We start from the raw sequence: 22,720 nt of genomic DNA on the forward strand, positions 1-22,720 counted from the left end.
AACTGTAAGTCAGCTAAGTCAGCCCTAATTAAATGCTTTCCTTTATAAGAGTTACCGTGGACATGATGGCTCTTCACAACAATGGGATATGAACTAAGACAGTCTGATATCTCAGTTACTATTACCTTAACACATTACTTCATATTGGAACACAAACTTGAGTGTTGTCTTGGCATGCCAGCCTTTAAAACAATTTATATTAATCAGTGATATCTATATAAAATATTTTACTAGATAATTTTGATGACTTGAATTCTAGTTATATGCTGTTAAAATTATGCTATTTACTCAGTAGAGGGGTTCAAATGCTTCAAATTCAATCCATAAACACTAGAAAGATGACTTAAGCAGGTAGATCACTTTCTTTTTCTACCAGGGGACCTGATCTCCATTGCCATATCCAGAAACACAGGGAATATGATGTCTTTTAGCCTCTGTGGACACACACACACAGACACACACACACACAATTTAAAAGTCTAAAATTATGCCTACTATTTTAATTCCATTTGCCTGTAATCATAGAGAAATTGCTTTTGTATAATAGGCACATATCAGAGTTTGTGTATGGTTGATTTTGTTTCAGTGAAATGAGAAGCAAGACCGTCATTTGAAAAGGCAAAGGGATGCTATCATCACTAATATGAGAAGTCAAAATTGAGAAACAGTGCTGAGAAAAGAAAACCATTGTCTCAGTCAGGGTTATATTTCTGTGATGAAACTGAAGTTTTGTGAATTTGGTAAAAGTTTCGGTCACATAGGAAGAGAAAACCTTATGTGAGGATCCAGCATACTGTGGGTAGTGGTACTCCTGGGGAAGTGGTCCAGGAGTATAAGTAAGGTAAGTAAAGCTGATCATGAACTTAGAGAGTAAGTGATAGCCAGTGTTCCTGTCATAGGCGACATATTGTAAGTTGGAAGCTGAAACAAATGTTTATCCCACAATTGCTTTCGGTCATGGCTTTTATCTCACCAATAAAAACCTAACTTAAAAGAGGAATTGATACCAGGATTGCAGGGTATTGTGACAGAGATGAACATGTTGATTTTGGGAGGATTGCAAATGTGAAACTTTAGGCTGTACAAGTCAGAATTCAGGGCTTAAAGAGCTTTGTGGGTACTTGGGAGACAAGAACACTGTGAATGATGGAAGCCTGCCTTGGGAAGCTTTGGAGGGAAGTTTGAGAATCATTCACGTAAAGTCCTCATCAGAATAATTAATGAGCTCTGAGTTGAGAATCCATAGCTAGGGCTGAAGAATCAGCTGTGATTAACAAGATACCAGCACCACTAAAGTGAAACTTTGGTTTTCCTGGGACATTCGCTGTGCTGGTTAGCTGGGGTTGATAAGTCAGCCATGATTAAGAATAGTCCAGAACTATTTATTAAAATATTTTGATAGGTATATTTTCAGTGTCAGCACACAGAAGGAAACCAGAGCTGTATCTCAGGCTGGTAGTCAAATTAGGCAATGTGTAAGAGTTTCACTGGTGGTCCTGGAGTTGTTGGTAAGATACTTGTAGGATTGAAGGGGTCACGGAAGGAAGCTGGGACTTGACACTGTGAGGGGTTAGGAGAGACCATTGGTGAATGTGCAGCCTCAGTTGCTATGGAGCCTCACAACTGAAAGAGTAATGGAGAAAAGGTGAGACATGGTACCACATAGCAGGATCCATGAGGAGGAGTCAGGAGAGATCACAGCAAAGGCATAACCAAGCCTAGTGGTGATTCTAGTACACTGAAGATGCCAGGATTTCAGTACTATAAAGGATGGCTCTAGTTGTGGAGCCAATCTGAGTCTTTGAGACAGCTATAAGTGCAGTGAATGGCACAGACAGTGAAGGTGGGCTCTCCAAGCCCTTTGTAATCCATAAGATCATGGACGAGTCCAGACATTGTTAGAAGGTGGGTTAGATTCGATCTTCCTGTGATACTTCCCAATAAGAAGTATGCAACTTGTTTTGATTTTACAGGAGCCTACAACTGATAGGTTGAGTTTTTAAAGAGCTGTTAGATTTCTAAAGAGGACATTGGCTTTTAAAGGGTTGAAAATTTAAAGACTGTGGGGCTTTTAAGGTTATGTTTTATATTTTGATGTTAGCATAAGATCTTGGGGACAACAAAGAAAGGAAAAGTTTTGATTTAATTAGGATGCGTTTTTGTGTTAAGTTGACAAGGGGTCAATTGTGCTGGCTAGTCTTTTTGTTAACTTGATACAAGTATGGGTCACATGGGAGGAGCGAACCTCAGTCAAGAAAATGCTCGCTCAGATTGGCCTGTATGTGTGACAATGGGGCACTTTTCTCATTAATAATTGATATGGGAGGGTCTATATCATGTTAGGTAGTGTGTCTTCTGGGCAGGTGATCCTGTGTCGTTTAAGAAAGTAGACTGTGAAAGTCATGGGGAGCAAGTTAGTAAGTGGCATTTCTCTGGAATTTCTGTTTCAGTTCCCAACCCCAGGTTTCCTCTCTACTTGAGAAGTTTTAATGATGGACTGTCATCAGCATGTGTTAGTAATATAAACTCTTTCCTTCCCGAGTTGCCTGTGGTTTTAGTCTTTATTATAGCAAAAGGAAGCAGACTAACTCAATAGTTTTACATGACACATATTATATAATTTTCGTAGTTTGTTCATTTGTAAGCTTCTCTCAATAAGTTGATATATGTAAATTTAGTTTGGTACAAACTCTATGACAGCCTATAAAAAGACACAAATGTCATCTTTTCAGCTTAGTTTTTTGAACAAATCACTGATTTAGATAAGAGAGCTAAATGATGTGTGTGTGTGTGTGTGTTAAATGAAGTATTTTGAAGCTGTCTAAAGTGTACTTCCTTCTCTGACTCTGAAAACACTTTTAAAGTTTTTGGATACTTCTTCTATGATACAGCTTATTAGAGTTAATGTCATTGACTTAAATATATCTCTGCAGTGTCTGTAATGCTACTGTCAAGTCAAGCTGAGAGTTCCATTAAGAAGTGTTTTCCCTTTTAATGTCAGCTTAACACATTTATGGGGAAATGTTTCAAAGTTCAGGATCTGCATGAGCTATCTCTCTACCTCTCACTTCCTTTTTCTAACCCCCAAACACAATGTTACTGCATTTTGTTCTATTACACTCTGTACCATCTCTAAATTAAAGAATTCACATCTGTGATTGTTTCCAATTTTGTGGAACATTTGCTCCGATGTAAAACAGGTTAGATTTCATCATAAAAATGAGTTTATTTAAGTAATTTCTACCTACATATCAACAGAATTAAATGAATAGTCATATTCCCCTGAGTAACTGCTGCACAGCTGAAATGATTTTCCTCTAGACATGCTCACGTGTTCAAAATAAAATCACAGCTAATTACCTCACTTCTGTTTTGTCGTTGACATGCTACAGTGGTGTCGTGTTTGGAAACAGAAAGCCCCGCTGCAGACCTCATGCACAAACAACTCACGTCTAGCACCATGATAGGAAGGGTGCCTGCACTTTAACGCTTCCTTTTGCCAATGTGTTTAAAGTTAACTTCCCACAACCCTCACTCCTGAAGAAATGACTGCGGAGACCTGAGATGTGCTCTGTCTGAAGATGCAAGGAGAGAAAGGTTCAGAAACTATCCAGGAAGTCTAAACACTCTCCCAAGTGGAAAGAATTTTTCAAATTCTAGAGAGGAAGCTAAGGTGAGAGGGAGAGCAAGACAAATATTTGAGGAATAATGATATTTAAGTGGGATATGTAATAGTATAATAACGATGAAAAAAATCAAACCTTAATTTTATTCATTTCTTTAGCTTAATAATTAAAAACAAGTTTAATCTTTGAAATAATGACATTAAAATTTATCAATTAGAGTTATTTATGCTACTATTGACCATCCTTAGAATTGACTCACTGAACTTCTTTCTAATATTTGACTGAAAAACAGACATAAAAATCTCACTATCAAGTTTTCTTAAAAAGTGTTGGGGCGGCCGGGCAGTGGTGGCTCACGCCTTTAATCCCAGCACTCGGGAGGCAGAGGCAGGCGGATCTCTGTGAGTTCGAGGCCAGCCTGGTCTACAAGAGCTAGTTCCAGGACAGGAACCAAAAAGCTATGGAGAAACCCTGCCTTAAAAATAAAAAAAAAAAAAAGTGTTGCGGCATTATTTTCTGTTTATTTTTTTGTATATGAATATTCTGTCAGAACATCTATTCTATACAATTATCAGAATATAAGTGTAGGCCTGGCTCAAAATACTAGGTGAAAGAATGACACGGGTAAATAAATAAATAATAATTAAATAGAACATTAAAGAACTCTATTGTATAAGCAGTGGGTTCAGCTTCTGAACCAGAAACAGAATAGGGCAAAAAGAAACTCCCCACTCTCCCACACAAACACCAAAGCAAAAAGAAATAGAAAGCCAAATAGTTGCCAAAACTGTTTTATCTGATCAAGTATGTCAAACGTGAGGTCTGGAATCCTTTTGGTCTTTAAATTATACTTTGAAGATAAGCACTTTAATTTAGCTAGCAGCCCACATACTATGTGTGGGAAAGGACAACCAGCAAAGGGGAAGGGCAAGTGTGAGCTACATCTACTGCCTTACTGGAACCACTACTACCCGAGGGAAAGGCTGATAAACTGTGCTCCGGATGGCCACAATATCTCCATCAGCAAACATTGTCTTCACTCTTCCACAAAAATATAAAACCATTTGTTTAGAAATTATGTTCAAGTACCTAAGTCAACAGAATCCCGGAACAAGATGGTAGGAATGAAGGCTTTTGTTTTCTGTTACTAAGCACCCTATTTTCTAATCTCACTTGTGACTGGGAAACAAAAATAATGATCTAGAAGTTGTGGGGAAAGTTAGTTAGGGTCCATTAAAGGGGAACACGCTGTCATCTGACATGAAAATACGGAGAAATTGTATTTCAATAGCAAGGGTCTAAGTTAAGGTGGTTAATATAATTGAATTTTCGGTCCTGGTGCACACCGTCAGGGTGGAAAGCTCCTTGATGTCCTACCCTGCACAAGATGCTTTTTCACATTTCCTAATTCCCAGCTCCAGCCTTCTTTGAAAAAAAAAAACTATTTTTTATACCTTTTGTCAACAATTGATGTTCCATTTGGAGGTTTGCAGGGGAAGGGTTATGGGAATGTATTTATATTCTGCAGATTTCATTTTTCTAGGGACAGAGTGGGTCACAGCAACCACTGATGTATAGCTGGGCAGTAGGGCTCAGAAGCCACTCCTTAGCAGCATGACTCCAAGTCTACATACCTCTGGGTCATGTGCATGCCTCAAGGTTTACACATTTTTGCAAGCAACATACCTCCTCCGTCACAAGTTTACGTCATTTGTTTGATTTCAACAATCCATCCTAAATATAAAATCCACACTTAGCACACTGACATTACAACACTAATTCTTCCAGGTAGTAGATTCTTACTCTACAGATAGCTTGTTGCTAAATGGATGCAGACTTCATTAAAAATGGATGTAGACTTTGTTGTTCCTTTTGCAAACTACAGCTCCCAACATTCCCCTGGACTACGGATACCAGTGCGTGCAGGCGCAGGACACCTTTCCTAGACGCCCTTGTATTCCCCGTTAAATGCGGGGGTCTCCACGAGCCCCCTCCCCCTCTTCTTCCCCCCTCTCCTTTCGTCACCCGTACCTGACCTGTTTTTACCCCTCCCCCATTAAAGTGCACCCACGTGGGACCGCCGCGTGTCCTCGCGTAACATCTCCACTATCTAACCCCGCAGACAAGAAAGGCAGCAACAAGAATAATAGACTTTATTAATGACTGAAACATCTGTGTGTGTGTGTGTGTGTGTGTGTGTGTGTGTGTGTGTGTGTGTGTGTGTGTGTGACTGGGTCTCTCCACGTAGCTTGGCTGTCCTAGAACCCACTATGTAGACCAAACTGACCTTGAACTCACAGAGATCTGCCTATCTATCTCTGCCTACCAGTGTTGGGGTTAAAACATACACCACCACACTTGGCGAAGACAGAAGCATCCTATTTGGTGCCCAATTCTATATTCCTTCTCCCACTTCTCTCTCTGGGGACTCCTTTCTTCCTTGGCCTCATGAAATCAACCCATTTACACACACCATTTCAATATTATTTTTTCTGTGAAATAATCTTTATTACTTTGTAATTTGTTAGAGATTCATCTGTGCTCTACTGTGTTCTGAAAATTTCTTAGAAAAAAAATCTCCAAATATAACATTAGACATAAAAGCTACTGCCTAAACTTAAATTATTGAATAATCTTCATTTTGCTTCTCTGGTATCAGTAAAGTTTCAAGCAGAAAGTGAATAATCACTAATTATCTGTGTAGAAAATGCAGAAAAGAGAGAGAGAGAGAGAGAGAGAGAGAGAGAGAGAGAGAGAAGACAATGTAGAAGAAATGAAGGACATAGTGTATGGATAGAGTTACTTTTCTATCAGAAATGATTGAAAATTTTGGATATGATCAGAAAGTGATAATGTCAGTATTGTAATTTTTTAGGTGTATGTGGATCAACTGTTTTCAATTTTTCACTTCTTCATTTACTTAGATGGTTTTAATTTAGTCAAGGTCTTGCTATGTAGACCAGACTGACCTGGAGCTGTCAGTTGTCCTGTCGTAGCCTCCAGAGTATTAGTATTACAGGCATGCAGAACCACATTTAGCTCACTAATTTGATAACACGTCCAGTTTTGTCATCCATATTTGTTTTTGATGGAATATTTAGGAAGGCATTCATCCCCTGAAAAATTTGTGATTCCATTCTGTATTGGATGGAGGGTTGCTTAGCATATTTGTTACATTTTCTCTGTTCCCAACTTGAATGTTGCATAAGCTTGCATGAATATTAGTGTTAGTTGTCTTCATTGTGAAATATAGAACATAGACCATGGAAGGTGAGATTATTTTAATTGCATTAAGTGAGGTAGGAAGAGACACCCACTCCGGCTGCCATACATTCTCATTCCTGCCTTCTTGGACTGTATAAAATGGCAAAAGAGAGCTGAGCACAGTAAGCATATTATCCTTCCCCTAAACAGCTACTTCAAGTTCCTACGGCCTCTACCTCTCTAACGTCATGGACTGTATCTCGAACTCAGAGCTAGATAAACCATTTTGAGATGCTGTGGAAAAGGTGTTTTCTCACATCAACAGGAAAAGAAACTAAGAAGCCTACAAAAGTCAGTTGGCTGTCTTATACAGAACAGCCTTTTTTTTTTTTTAAAAAAAAAAGAATATGTGCTTCTTAAAGAGATATAGCAACCATGATAATTGTGTTAAATAGTCTTTGAGACACTTATTCCCCCAGAGAGTCTCATAAGTGCTATAAACACACACACAAAAGGCAGCTTACAGCCATGTTACATACTTAACACTAAAGACCATTAAAAAAATTAGCCAGCACCATTGACATAATAATTAGTCAAGGTAAACTTTGAAATAAGATCAGGAGTTGGGAGTATGTGCTGATATGTGCAGCTGAAAGTCAAACCTCAGAAGGAAGAGTTATAATGTTTAACAACAGTTAAGGCTTTGCTTTGTTGAGAAGAACATTGATTTCTCTTTTATATGCTGTGCATTGTATATTGTTTTGTGTAACACAAACGAAACCTGCCAGTTAGAGAATATAAGTTAAATAATGCCCATGTCTGCCATCCTATCCCTGAGGTAAAACTGCTACTCCTGTCCTTGTGGAGCTCCTGGCAGGGGCAGAGACTCTGAACTATCTGAAATGTTATTTAGAAGCACACACTTCAGTGAGATTACTGCACAACAAAGCAAACAGTGAGAATGGCTTTCAGACTTTCTGCTTACCAAAATAATAATTACAAAGTATTCTAATCAGATAGATATAAGCCTTAATTGATTAAAAGCAGCCCCTCACAGGTAATATAAACAGTTCATTCCCTGCTGTTGGGACCAGCCAATGTGCAAATGCATTTTTGATGATATTTATTTCTTTGAGTTTAAACAAACATGTTCAAAAATGAAATTGCTGCATGATAAAAGAAAGATGGTTCAGTGAAAATAGGACGTTTGAGAAGGGTAGGCATCTGCCACTATCTTCTGCTGGGACAGTCAAGTAGATAAATATCTCTTTTAGAGAGATTCTGTCTGAGGGAAATTCTTAAACCCACCTGCCAATACCGCATCAACAAGTCAAGGACTTTTACTGATATAACCCATGACAAGAAATGTCGTCTTTCTCTAAATCCTTTGCTAAGCAGTATGAATATTAATAGGTAGTGCAATACCAATTCTAATTTGCAGCCAGTGCGTTTGTGATATCCATGTGGGCTTAGTGAAAATGGGAATTTATGAGAACCTTGGAGGTTTCTTGAATAAGCTAACCAAGAACTTTATTAAATAATTTTACCCTACTTGTCAAAGGGCAAAAATCCATACCTACTGTGAATGAGCTCTTAAAAGAAGAAATATACATATTTTATTTTGTTAAATACTCCAATCAGTAAACTGTACATGCATGGGAGATCAAGTCAGGACTTGTGCATGCCAGACAAGCATTCTGTCACTGAAATACACCCCTACTTCTTGTCTTTAACTTCTTCTACAATGAAAACCTCCAGTCTCTGGGACAATGTAATGGAATATGTACTGTTAAATTATTAATTTAAAATCAGTAATGTGTGTCCATAGTCAATGACTAAAATAATTTATCTCTTAAATTATGGTTTTTCAGTTACAGATACATAACCCATAATATTTAACATAATATTTGGTGTTAATATTATATAAATAAAAGTCTCATCAACTTTACTCTCTTGACTGAGTATAAAATATTAACATGAATATAATAAAAACTTGAAAATGCAAAGGCTGTGATTGAGAGAAATTTGGAATATGATCCCAGATGATTTATGCCTGTGAACACTTTTGAACAGTATCAAAGATGAAAAAGACTTGAATATTAAACTTAAAAAGCAAGAAACATTATAATGTAGCTTTATCTATTCTAATTACACAGATCATTAAAATGTTTTAAAACTGTTAAAAATGGCACCTGTAAATAAATGTTGTATATCCAGTAACAGAAACATGAAGTATTCATGTAATTAAGCCTCAAGCTTACTGGCTGATGTCCTGCAATCTTCCCACTGTGATGTAATATGCTCTTTCCATGGTGTTTTCATTATCATATATTTTTCAATGAACAGAACTGGCTGAAATCAAGATCAAGATCATGTGCATATTCTGTTTTGAAACACTTAGCAAATTCACTGCTCTGTCTTTAAGGAAAAAAAAAATTGGCATTAGGTTTTATTATTCAATGCTTTGTAAACAAAACTTACTTTTGCCCACTCTAGGATTCAAAAATGCTGCTATAAAAATGAACACAAGAGACTTAATAAACAAAATATTTCCAAAGCCTCAGTGGAAATCTAGAAATTACAGCCCATCAGAGCAAAGTATCAGAAATCCTAGATCCATTTTTATTACAGTACTTAAATAGAGAAGGATGACGGCAAATTAGGGACAGAAAATTGAAAAGAACTGGGATTAAAAGATATTATAAATGAGCTAAATTAAAATTCATTCCTCCTTAGAGAGCAAGAAAAAGAAGAAACAGATGCTGAGGTAAGAATATAAGTAGAATAGTTTGGGACAGAAAACAATGAAAAAGCTCTAGTTTCTCTAACCACTTTTAGAAGATGATGTCTTTGACCTAGTTGTTTTAAGTATATATGCAGTATAGAAAATGAAATGGAAGGAAATTAACTTATCAAATTCAAGAACTATAGAACTTCAGAGGAGGTAGGTCAACACTCGTTTTGATGAAGAGCAAGAGAACGCTGGGTCAAGGTCAAACCCAATGAAATCAGCAATAAGAAATGGGAAAAGAAATAATGAGATTATTTCAAAAACAAATTATGACAGCAGTTATCAATGATTAGCAACTACTAGAACGAAGACAAACTGAAGACTAATGTACATCTATTAAAGAGGAGCATGTGCAGCATACGAAACACAAACAAGAGACTTAAAGGGGGTTTCCTTCTGATAGTGAGGTTGTCTTAATGACAAGCCGCAAGGTCCAGGTGGCGTGCTGATATCTGCGCTCTAACCTGGTGAGGATGGACTCAGAAAGGTATCCAGAGAGGACACCAAATGCCAATGAGGAGTCTACTGCCATAAATCAGCCGAGATAAAGATGGTGGAGTTCTGACTACTAAAGGTAAGGCATGAGAAACTCCCTGGACTTGCTTTTGGGGAAACCCTGGCAACTGGTCTAAAAAGGATGTACTTGAAATCTTTTCTAAAATGCTCTTGAAAATGAGCAAAGAAAAGAGAGCTAATGAAAAGAAATAATAAATTATGGAAAAATTCAGAAAAAGTAGTAATTGATTTTGACCTTTATTTCCCTGACCCTTTTAGAGTAGTAGAATTTTTAATCAATGTGGCAGGACTCTTCACCTGAGCTCTCAGCCTACATAAATGTTTTCACCTTTGAGAAGAGGCCCTCAGCAATCCTCTCAAGCTTCGTGTAGAATCTTAAATTAGCTAAGAGTTACTAAGATATCTGGGGTTCTATTCAATCTAATCTTATTGAAAAAAGGCAGAATTTACTCTAGGAAAAATGGGAAATTCATAGAGTGGTTGTTCCACTCATGCCCGAAGAGTAAGTTGGAAAGATCAAACACTCCTGCACCAATTTGGATCCCATCCTCTAAATCCAAAATGTTGAGAGAAGCAAGCCTCATATTCACCTGCAATATCTCTGCAAGAGAGATTTCACCAAGGACGGCAGGTAATAAGAGGGTAGAGCTCAAAGTACCCCCTGTGGAAATTTAGATTTGGGGAGAAAAAGAATATAAAGTTCAAGTTCAAGGCCACTTTCAAATATGGTGAATTTTGTGGATGATTAAAGAAGAGATTGTTGTCATTTTTAGATTAGTAATAAGCTGGGCACAGATTAAACAGCTGTTTACCAGGGACAACTAGGGAAGGACATTGAGAGGAGCATTCCATGATCCCAGCGTTTCAGAGACTGAACTCAATCTGCAACCCAAGGCAAGCAGAACCAGAAAAATGCATTAAATGGTCATTAGTAGGGGCTCACAAGTAAATAATCTCATGCTAATGGTTCAGGAGAAAAACACAGGAAATCTAGGCTTAAACCACTGTCTCCCCAAAGAGGTACTTTCCAAGTTTAGTTTGTAACATAAAGTTGTAATATCTTCAATAAAAATAGAACAACAGTTTGCTTCACAGAAAATGAAGCGATGAACAGAAATTGCCTTCAAAGACATGTGACAAATCAATACAGATTTGAAATGTATTTAAAGAACTGAAGCACACTATAACAGTTTCTCCTCAAATAGGGAGTATTAATGTATTAAATATTATAGTAAAAACTAAATTGAAATTTTGAGTTAAAAAGGATCATTACTAAAATGACAAAACAGTTTGTTAGAAAGTTCAATAGGAAGTTTGATATGACAGGAGATATATTAAATGGATCAGGAGAGATTAAAGACAGAATAATGGAGATTATAAATTCTGAAGAACATAGAAAAAATGGAGAAAAACATCCAGTGTCTCAGAGAATATAAGATTTTGTGTTAGTGGAACCAACATATTTGAAGTGGAAAAAAAAAGATTGGAAGATTAAATTAAAGATGGGAAGGAAAGAAAGGTAGATAATGGTGTTTGTAGAAACAATATATGCCAAGTTTCAAGTTTGATAAAAATCATTGATGTTTATCCAAGAAACTCAATGAATTTTAAAATAAACAAAGAAATGACAAACACAGATATCAACAATTAAAGGAAAAAGAGGCCATGACTTTGAGACATAATAGAAAGTGTTCATAGGACCATTTAGAGGGAGGAAATGTAAGGGGGAATTGATAACATTTTATTGTAATCTCAGAAAAAAAACAAAATCAATGAGAATTCCTAGTCACTAGGATGGTTGTATTTGAAAAGAAAGCTATAAGGGCTGGAGAGATTTTGGTAAAGTGGGATTCACCTCTTCTGCTGGTGGGAGTAAAAATGGTAGCAGGACTTTGGGGTCAGTGCAGAAACTACTAGAATACTAAACAGTTAGTATATGACTTAGAGTTAACACAATTATACTCCTGAGAAATGCCACAGAGAATCCATAGTGTATTTCTAGACTATCAGTGTGTGTGTGAATGTTCATAGTGGTATTGTAATGATAAAAATGTAGAAATTAACTAGCATCTGATGGAGTAAATAACATATAATATAGCTGTACACTAGAATATCATTTGACAATAAAATGGAAGCTTCCTGCAAATCTTGAAACAGTATGCTGGTTAATGAAAAAAAGAAAGATCTTAAACTATATGACTTCATTTATTCCAAATATTCAGAATAAAAAACTTATAACAAGATAAGTATTTTAATGATTAAGCTTGGGCAAGATGTAAGAGAAAAGTGGCTGCTAGAAGGAATGCATTTTCTTTTATAGTTAATGATAAAATTAAGGTGACGTTTAAGCAAAAGCAGAAAAACTTACTGACAATGACATTTTGCATGTGCATGTGTAAACTGTATCATACATTAATGTTGATATAATTTCCAAAAGTGATTCAGTAAAAGTAGGTAATGCTATTGAGAATAAGATTCACAAGTTTCCAGGAGAGTCTTTGGTATATGCAACTAATAACATGAGAGAAAGGAAAGCATAAGGTAAATCTAATAGCTTTGGCTTGGGAAGTTATGATTGTCCTTAAACTTTAGGAAAGAGATTTTGTCTATTTCATGTTCAAATATCTTTAAATCAATGAAGGATAACAGCTTTGAATAGGATGCCCTACATTACTTGGGGTTGCATGGGACAGACATTAAGCAGAGTGGTTTCAAAAGTTCTATGTCTCTTGCTGTTCCAGTCCTTAATTTTCTGTCTACTGTGTGTAGCACGGAGCTAGTGATGGGTTCCTCTAGCTCGATTCATGATAAAAGTCACAGATACGGATTCTGCTTGGAGACTGCACATCTCTTGTTCCCTGTCTCAGAGAGCTATACTGTCATGCTGTGAACTTTCTCCTGAAGCCTCTCATGTGATCAGAAAATCAAGGTCCAGCTAGATAACACCTGGTGGGAAAAAGAAGCTCCCACTTTGTGAGGAACTGAACTTTGTCAACAATCATTAGCTTAGCAGTGGTCTATCCTCTAAGTAAGCCTCAAGATCACATGTCACTTCAACTGAACCCTTGACTGACGTCTCATAAGACAGTAGACTTGCAGCATCATATTAAGTAATAACCTTCAGAATTACACAGACTGCTTCAGTGCGAATGAAAATTTTAGATCTTCATGTTTTGGGTAATTTACTTAGATGTCTAGTGTACTCAATTATGAAGGAGTAGACATGAATATTTGTTCTAAATGGGTATTTGTTTCACAGGATATCTCAAAAGCTTGATTTATTATTAAAATCTTCACTTATTTATTGTGATAAATATACAACATAAGATCTACTTCATTTATAGCATTTTAAGTGTGCAATGTATTAAAATTCATTGCTTAAAGGCACAGTTTTGCTTGGCACGATAAGATGTATTCCTCTTGCTAGACTGAACTGTCATGCTCCTTTGTTAACCGCTTCCTGTTTTACCCTGGCCCCAGCCATTAGCACGAAACACCTCACTCTCCAGATCTTTGAATTCGATCTTAATAGATGCTTGTGTGAGGGGTCCATGTAGCATTTTCCTTTCTTTGATTGACCAATTTAGCCTAAGGTCCTCTCAGTCCATATTGTCACACGTCACCTAGTTTCTTCCTCTATGCCTCAGGGTTTCAGGTTCTTTGATAACTGTCATTGTTGGACCTACCTCATTTGTGTGCTTGTGTGTGCACTCTTCTCAATTTGAAAAGACTGATTTATTCATTATTGATTCTCTAAGATGCACAAATTGATCAATTATGAAAACAATATTCTTATATTTTCTAAATTCCTTATTCTGTGCATCTATTAGATACAATCAACTTTTAAAAATTACAGTTACTTAATCACTGTGTATTCATTCATTTGCTACAACATACGTGGGGAGAATAGAGGTTAACCTGAGAAGACTGATTCTCCCCTTTAACATGTGTGGACTCTGGACTGAGGTCCAGCACCACCTACCCAAGACTTGGTGATCAGCACCATCACTGTCTAAGCCATCTCATCCATGGCATTTTTTGACACATGTATTTGTTGAGTTGCATAAGGCTGAATGTTGTATGATCCAGTAAAGCTGTACCTCATACAGAATGTCAGGAAGCTCTGCTTTATCAGAGTGTGACAATAATTTCACTCTCATTTCCTTGAAATATGAAAGCTACATAACTTATAGAGCATAAAGTGTGCTGTAGATTTTTTTATTGTTACTATTTGATAGCTCTTTGTGGGTTTGTATTGTGTGTGTGTGTGTGTGTTGGTGTATGCATATGTATGTGAATATGCGCCTGTCTATACTAATCTAGAGGCCAAGGATGATACTGTGTGCCCTCTTCTATTCTTGCCCATATTAGTTTTTGAGACAAGGTCTTTAACTGAACTTATAATTCACTGATGGTCTAGGCTGGCTTGCCCATGAGCACTAGTAATCCTCTTGTCTCTGCCTCCAAGCACATGGATTATAGATGTTCATTTATGTCTTACTTTATACGTAGGTCCTTGAGATCCAATTTTAAGTCTTCATGTTTACACAAAAAAAGCACACTACCTGTTAAGCCATTCATTAGCCCCAGGATTGTGTTTTAAAGAAAATAGCTTGCATGTCATAATTAATGAATATTGATCTAATTATGGAATATGTATATGTGTATTTCATAAATATGGTTAACTTTTAAACAGCAGAACTTAAAACCATTAGCTTTAAGAATCGCCTCTTACTTAGTTAAAACAAGATACTTTATTATTTACTAAAATGTGAGATAACTGCATCTTTGTTAAAAACGTTAGCAGTGAAGACAAAATGCTGATTTTTTTTTCCTCCCTTCAGGATATTTTCTCATCTGAAATAATCAGCAGACTGAAAAGCCCCACTGGCTTAGAAACTTTAATGAGTGTGCATGTTAAACTTAAAACAACAAAACTCTCTTCCCCCTGTAAGTCTATTGTGGAATAAAAATAAATAATTCAGGCTTACGCTATAGGCATTCTTTTCCTCTGTCATTGGAATGGAGATGCAGGCTAAATTAGAGATGATTTTTGCTCACTTTTTCATTAGCTGCTTTCATATTTCCCAGTGTCTCTGGTTTTCTTCAGCCTCTGTTGTCATCTTTGAAAGTTTGCTGTTGTTTATTGACATGCATAAGCGACTGAGTAGCAGCAAAGATCGATGATTTATTGCAGAAAGGAACTTAGAAACCTTTCTCTCCATTTTTCTGTCACACCATGTAAAGTACATTGTCACTACCATGTCTTGCTATCCTGATCAATTTACTAACATCTTCTATGCAAACATTTAACTACACACATGAAATGTGTACAAAGAGTAAGCATGTACCTTCATGTGTAACACGGTTAATTTTATTCATGGATTAAACGCACATGCCCCCTCCACTCTAACCCCAGACAAACTGATTAGGTAAGCGTGCATAGCTTAAACAATGATAAAGCTTTTTATTAATAAAGCTTCTTGCCGAATACTGAAAGGAAAAATAAACGCTCATTTAATGTATTCTTCTCGTGATCTTTAAACATGTTCTGAGAGGAAATGAACTATATCCAGAGAGATTTCAGAAAGTCCCATCGATAGTGCCATTCTCATTGGGTTTTAAAGTCTATTTCTAAAAATATTAGTGTCAAGGTCTTACTACTCCATTTGAATACTTTTTAGAGATGTTATGAAAACAGCTGTGTTTTTGAAACTGACAATCTGTCTATCACACAGTCCTACCCAGGAGTGACTAGCAATGTCAGAGTACATTTTTTTTTAAAGGAAGAATTTAGTATATTTGGTATTTATGCATAAAAGTGATCATTTAGTTTTAAAATCTCTTTCCAAAATTGCTACAGTTGCAGCCAGCTGAGTATTTCAAGATGTTCAATCCAAATTTTGGGACTGATGTTTTCAGTTCTCACAAATTTTAGAGCTGGAATTGATTAGTGGCATTATCTGGTCCACTGCTTTTCTTTGGCAGATGAGTTGATGTAAATTAATTATCTAAAGAAAGTTTGTGGCATAGAGAATGAAAAACAGCCATTAGCATTCAAGGGAAGACAGTGAAGCATGAAGACATTAACTAAGTTGCCAACTTTATTAGAACTGGTTACAAGCAGTTAGGACTAATTTTTAGCCTGCCAGTATCTCACTGGTACTTTTGACTGTGCTATACTATCTACATAATGTTGATGAGTCTGATAGCACTCCTATTGTCAGGCCATGTTGACAGGAAGGCAGGGATCCCAATATCATAGCTCAACCGTCTTGAGTTTTGTATAACTGAACTCAGGAAAAAGTAAAATCTTATTGCAATGTGTGTGTTTAACAAACTTCATTTGGGTTGTAATATTTGGACTTTGAAACACATAATAAGATCCTTTTTAAACAAAATTTATTTATTGGTTTAAGCATAGCTTCTAGTGTCACTGACTAAACAAATGCAATTGCTCTGAATGGCCTCTAAAAAGCTTTCAACAATTCATTATGAAGCAATTACATCTGAATCTTTTCCAGAGCTCTCAGCATGGCCTTAAAAGAGAAATTACTCAAACAGGTGAAATCAGCCATTATGAAATATAACCTACAAATATGGAGAGCCAGACTGCTGAGTGGTAGTAGAGTTGGGCAGATTTAAGACAAGTGATAAACATGTTTGGTTTTCAAGGGAACCAAATGAGGAGTGTTTGTTTTTGAGTAAGGCCAATTACTTACATTGCTTATAATCCATCTTATCATTACAGAACATTTTAGATTGTGCCTACAGGTTAAATCTTTTATTAATCTACATTGAAAATATTTGCATATAGCTCTTTAAGGCAACATATGACTGCATATTTGTGTGCATTTAGACAGGAGATAATTGGGTAAACATTACATATGGAAGGCTTATTGAGTGTTAAACTCTGATGGAAACTTACATGTGCACCTGCACAGCAGAACTGCATGGTAATTCTTCCTATTTGCCTCATTCTTTTGTGTGTGAGAGAAACCAGGACACAGAGGGCTTAAGTGATTTGTACTACATCAGGGAGCCATTCATGGAAGGAAAGAGTTCAATTAAGGCATTTTGCTGCCCTAATTCATCATCTCACTCACTTTTGTTTTCCACATTTATGAGTCAGGACCCTCTACATGTAGATATGACTCTGTCCTTGAAGTTTAGAAAGAAAAATAAGGTGTTCTTTCTAAATAATAATAAAGAAGCAGGTATAACTTCACAGGAATCCATTGTTTTCATTTGAGGGCTATGCTTCCAAATATGACCTTTCAAACCTGAAGCTTTCTGCAATGACACAGATCCGAGGAGTTGTAGGTAGTCATGATGGGGTCCTGAACCAAGAACTCCAGCATTTGAGAGGATTCCCACACTTTTGTGATAACTTGCCTCACTATGCATACATGAGACTGCTCACCCTGCTATTTTTCTGAAGACATGATTTCTGTCTTTTATTATAGTTTTGAAAGAACAAAGAACTCAAAGTAATACCAAAACAGGGGCAGGTACTCTTTTCCCTGAAGACAAGATAGACACATATTAGCATTTGAGGTAGTAGGGTCTGTTTTCACAACTTTCCTGCTCAATGGAAAACAGCTGAGCACATGCAGAAATGGGACAATACAGAAGCTGTTGTTAGATCACAATCCAATCAAATACACTCACCAGGGCAAATTCTTTGTTGAGAATCATCTGCTCCACTAAAGAAGACTCGTTGTGGAAGAGGTGGGGCTGCATGTGACTCCACATGTGAGGAAACCACCAGAACTCATCCACAGACCCCAGAAGGAGGTCATCCCCTTCATCTTCCTCTTCGGTCCCTGCAAAACATATGATAACGGCTTCAATGATGACCTTGTTTTTGTAAGATTTATTTAATTCTTCATGCTATCTCTAACAGAAAAAGAATAAGTTAAGTCTAAGTTACATCAGAGACAAGGGTCATGAGTACGGTGTGATGGGTACTATGGATCAAACAGGCAGTTTAAGGCTACTCCCTACTGGTGGTGTTTAGAATTGTGAGCATATGCTGGTAATAAAGGAATATAAATATAATTATATTCACAATGATTTCTTAGTGTATATGGAGAATTTGATTAGAGGGTATCACTTTTTTTCTCAAACATTTTGCATCTGTGTATAAAAAAGTTGGTAATTTATTAATTTTTAAAAATTTCTTTTGATTATAAAAATGTCAGAAATTTATTGAAGGAATGTGGAAAATACAAGTCACCCATAAAGGAAAAATAAAGTAAAATAGAGATAGAACAAATACAAAGTCAACATTTAGAATGAACCTGTGGGAACTACTTTTGGATTCTTCTCTAAAATATTTTGGTGTTTACCTTAAAACTGAGCAATTATTCTGTAAGCACTTTTGCTTCTTTATATTTCAAAATGCTACACACATAAAATTCCAATTTAATATATGTTTTATAATAAAGTTTATATAGCCTCTAATAATTTCATAAAATTTTGACAACGAACCTTTTAATTATTTCTAAAGAAAGAGAAATCTTACTTGAGAATTATTTGGAAATAAGTATATCTTTCTCATTATAGAAACAGTTTTCAGCTCAATGCCCATGAAGAGCACTGCAAACCTATATCTGAAAACAAAACAGAAAAAAAATTTCCAATTCATCTTATTATAGCTATCCAGAAATTCTTTTGCTGTATGGAGCTATATGCATTTTATATCATTTAATAATATGTAGACAACTTTAAAAAATGTTCGGAATTTAGTCATACAGCATTCTTATATATTGTCAAAATACGAAATTATGTAGGTAATCTCAAAATGTTCTGGCTTTTAGTGTGCATTTGTTCAGTTTATTCTTTCCTAACACAATACACTTAATAGGTGGGTGTTCAAATTTCTGTTTTTTATTCAATTAAGGAACAGTGTATCAACATTATTTTAAATATTTCTTAAAACGTTGTTTGCAAGTCCTATGAAAAAGATTTCCTCAGTAGGAAAGAAATAGTATTAAGTGGGTTATGCAGTTTGGATTCAGTTCCTGGAACTGAGTACCTTGTTTCCTATGAAATTAACTATTTGATTTTGAAGAGTCATAATTCTGAGTCCCATTTCCCTGGTTTAAACCAAAGATGCAAATGCTTTTGTCATAAGGTCGCATTTTGTCAATGCGATCAATTTACGGAAGCACTTCATGTTGTGACGTCCATATAGAAGAGATAGACTACCAGCATCTTCTGAAAATCAAGCCAGCTGATATTTAACTGCTTGGCTTTTAATTGACACATTGTTCCACATTCTTAAAGGTTGAGCCTGCATAGATCATACCTTTTAAAGCCAAGCATTAGATCTATTAAGCAGCACTTGGGCATGCTACTTTCCAAGAACACTGAATACTAAAACAACTTAATTCTGCCTTCCTATAAATAGTCAGTGACCTTAGCAGCCTCATATCACAAAGAGTTAAAAAAAAAGTCTAGAAGTTTAGAAATCCTGTGAATGAGATAAGTAGACAACATTTATTATTTCCTTAAGTTGTCTAAAACTGTTGGCATCAGACTCTCAATTCATTGACTTACATTAGTATATTAAGACCATCAAGAGATGAAATCCAAGCTAAGAATCATTTACCATTTCCACTAGTGAAATAATTAAGCTACAGGCGTTTCTTATCTTTGTAAACAGACTGAGTTATGCATTTGAAGGTGTCACTTATGTAACAAGCAATCAAAGAATTGAAGATTACCCCCCCCAAATAAAACCAGACTGTTCTCTGAGTATAAAGTGTTTTCCTTTCAGCTCTATTGATCATTATTGTGTGTGGCAGGAGGCATTGATGTCTTCCTTGACCAGGAACAAGGTCAATTGCTCAATCTGAAGATTACTGATATAAACAGTTGGACGGCTGATCATAAAATATCAGCAATTTTATATCAGAGATTATGCTAATTGACAAACTCCCTAGGCAAGGTTGAAAGTGACAGATTTAAGCTTCTTGCTTTTTAAATATCATAGATTAATTTCTGCCAACCTTTCTCATTTTATGCTGGTCATATAATTCGAACCACATGAGGCTGACCCTTAGCACTCTAAATAGATTTATGAAAATACGATAGCAAGTCATGCTGGTAGGACACAGTAGAATTTGAAGTGATTTCCATTTTATGTTAAAATGCTATATTTTGCCAGTCAAAGCACATACTTCTTCAATACTCGTCTATGCTAAGCTACAGACTAAAATGTTATTTGTAGCTCATAATGACCATATTAAATTAGTTTCATTTAATATGACCAGTTAAAGATATTAAATTAGTTTCATTCCAGTTAATCCTTTTATTTCTAAACTAAGCCAAAATTATGTATAAAGAATTATTAATATAAAGTAAAGTAAGTTTTGTTCCTTTTAAAATGATATTTTTTTAAAAAAAATCTCTATTTTCTAGAGCACATGTTTCACATCAGGATAAAATGCACAAAAGGTTAAGCTTCTTGTCACCATTTTTACTGGATTATTACCTTGAGTTAATAACATCCTTCTGAAAGCTCTTTAAATCTGTCAACATAAGGGTTTTGATTTTGTCTTTTCATTGCTAAGGAATGAACACAAGGCAAATGTTCTACTACTAATCTACAGTCAAGGCCAAAAATAAATAGTTCTTTTAAGCAAAATTTGGACTATAGATTAACAGACGCAAAGGTAAAGTTGTAAGAAGTAAAAGTCAAACCATTCCATTGGCTACTTTATCTCTTTTGCACAAAAATACGCTCATTACACATGAAATATTCTAATTTCTAAATATAAAGAAATATTTTTTAATTTTGTTTTCATTCAATACCTGGCATGAATTCCCATTGGTGAATATGTAGCTGAATGAACAAGAGCAACAAAAGAAATAAAAAGGAAAAGGAAATATGACTGCTATGAGGTATGGTGGAGGAGAAAGTTTATTGTAGTTGTGCAGAAATGTACAATCAGAAGAAGGCACATCAGGGAGTGTCCAGAGTGGGCATGACCAGACTGAACCATATGAGGAAAGGGGATTGGGAAATGGAGGAAGAACAGACAAATCAGGAGCAGCAGTCAGGAGCCCCAAAGGTACAAAGAAGGCAGACAACCAAAGTGGGCTGGAGAGTTCAGGGTAGAAGCCTGGTTATGTTAGCCAGGAGGACTGTGTAGAGGTAGGGACTGATAGATGCAGGTAGAACCTGGCTGACAGGTCTGTTAAATAGACACCTCAGTCATTTGTTTCAGGTTTGAAATCTAACATAAATCACCTATATTAGCCACCTATGTGATTCTTGCTAGCAAAAAAATGTATATTAAAAGATACCTACTATCCTCAAATTCGAAAACAGATTTAAATTAGTATTTCATAGACCTTTATTCTCATACATAATTACTAATAATGAGCAATTATTATCATACAATTTCACATATGGGAGGTAATATAATCACCATTTGTAAATGTGGAAACTACGGCACAAATGTTTTTATAGTTGGCAAAATGTCAAAGATTTATTTCAACAGAACCCATTGGTCTCTAACATCTGGTATTTAAAACCGCAGTGTACAAAGAAGAATAAAGAAAATCACAAAACTCGAATAGCAATTTCCCTCCTTTCATCTTTGATGTTAACACATTTTTTTAATTAAGTTAATTTGTAGAGACTAAAAGTAACAACCTAGGAAAACAATTTTAACTAATTTCCAAACATTATTCATGACAATTACTGATTTGACTATGACTAATTGATTATTAAATTATAGTAACAGCAATAATTCTCACTAGAAATGGTGTGCAGTGAAAAATCAAGAATACAGCATTCCCAGCAGGTGGCCTCAGTTGTGGGGTTTTTATTCTGTGGAGCTTTCATGCTCCATTTTCAATCAAGATGTAAGCACTTTCCGACTAAAAAAAAATTATCCTAAATTCCCTACTTTTATTATTATTTTTTTCTTTTTAATCAGCACTCTGTGTTCCTCTTTCAATCTGCCACCTGTGGATGAATGACTCTTTGGGGAGATTTAGTAATATGTCATTTTGGGGTGAGATTGGCTTTAATGTGAAGGTCAGAGAGGTGGAAAGAAAAGAACACATGACATATGCAAACAAATGAGGCAGCTAACCTATGCAGCAGTAGTCACCACGACATGAGAAACATGAGATTAAATGTCTTCAGAATAATGGGACTTATCAATCAGCATCCTTACTTACTGGGAAATCAGACCATCCTAGGAGAAAACAGTCACACATCACAGCCACAAGCACACAGAAGCAATGAACTTCCTTGGCTTTCGACCTGTTTTTCTATGACGTTAAATCTCCAGATAGAATTGTGACTAGACAGAGATGAGGTATGCTTTTATGATAGAGGGTATCTCAGCATTTGGCACTCGAGGAAATGTCTGAAGCCCAAATAGATTGAAATGAACTCAACGGAATACGGTTGCATACTTGAAAAATGATTTTCTATACTCCCTTAGACAACACAACAGAGCAGTTAAATAGAAGTTATATATTTATGTGAAGAAAGTTAAATTCTTAGGATTTATGTGTTTATATGTACATATGTCTTCTTTACTAAGTGAGCTATTAT

General features: G+C 35.9%; 1 protein-coding gene across 1 annotated transcript in view; it reads right to left on the reverse strand.

Annotated features, from left to right (window-relative positions):
- The window catches only part of Ndst4 (N-deacetylase and N-sulfotransferase 4), a 267,713-nt gene that overhangs the window by 116,841 nt on the left and 128,152 nt on the right, over nt 1-22,720 (reverse strand). Inside the window, exon 4 of the mRNA XM_075981451.1 lies at nt 17,809-17,963. Coding sequence (XP_075837566.1) covers nt 17,809-17,963 — 155 coding nt within the window. The remainder of the gene's footprint in view (nt 1-17,808; nt 17,964-22,720) is intronic.

The sequence above is a fragment of the Microtus pennsylvanicus genome, chromosome 7, assembly GCF_037038515.1.
Source record: "Microtus pennsylvanicus isolate mMicPen1 chromosome 7, mMicPen1.hap1, whole genome shotgun sequence".
Lineage (NCBI taxonomy): Eukaryota > Metazoa > Chordata > Mammalia > Rodentia > Cricetidae > Microtus > Microtus pennsylvanicus.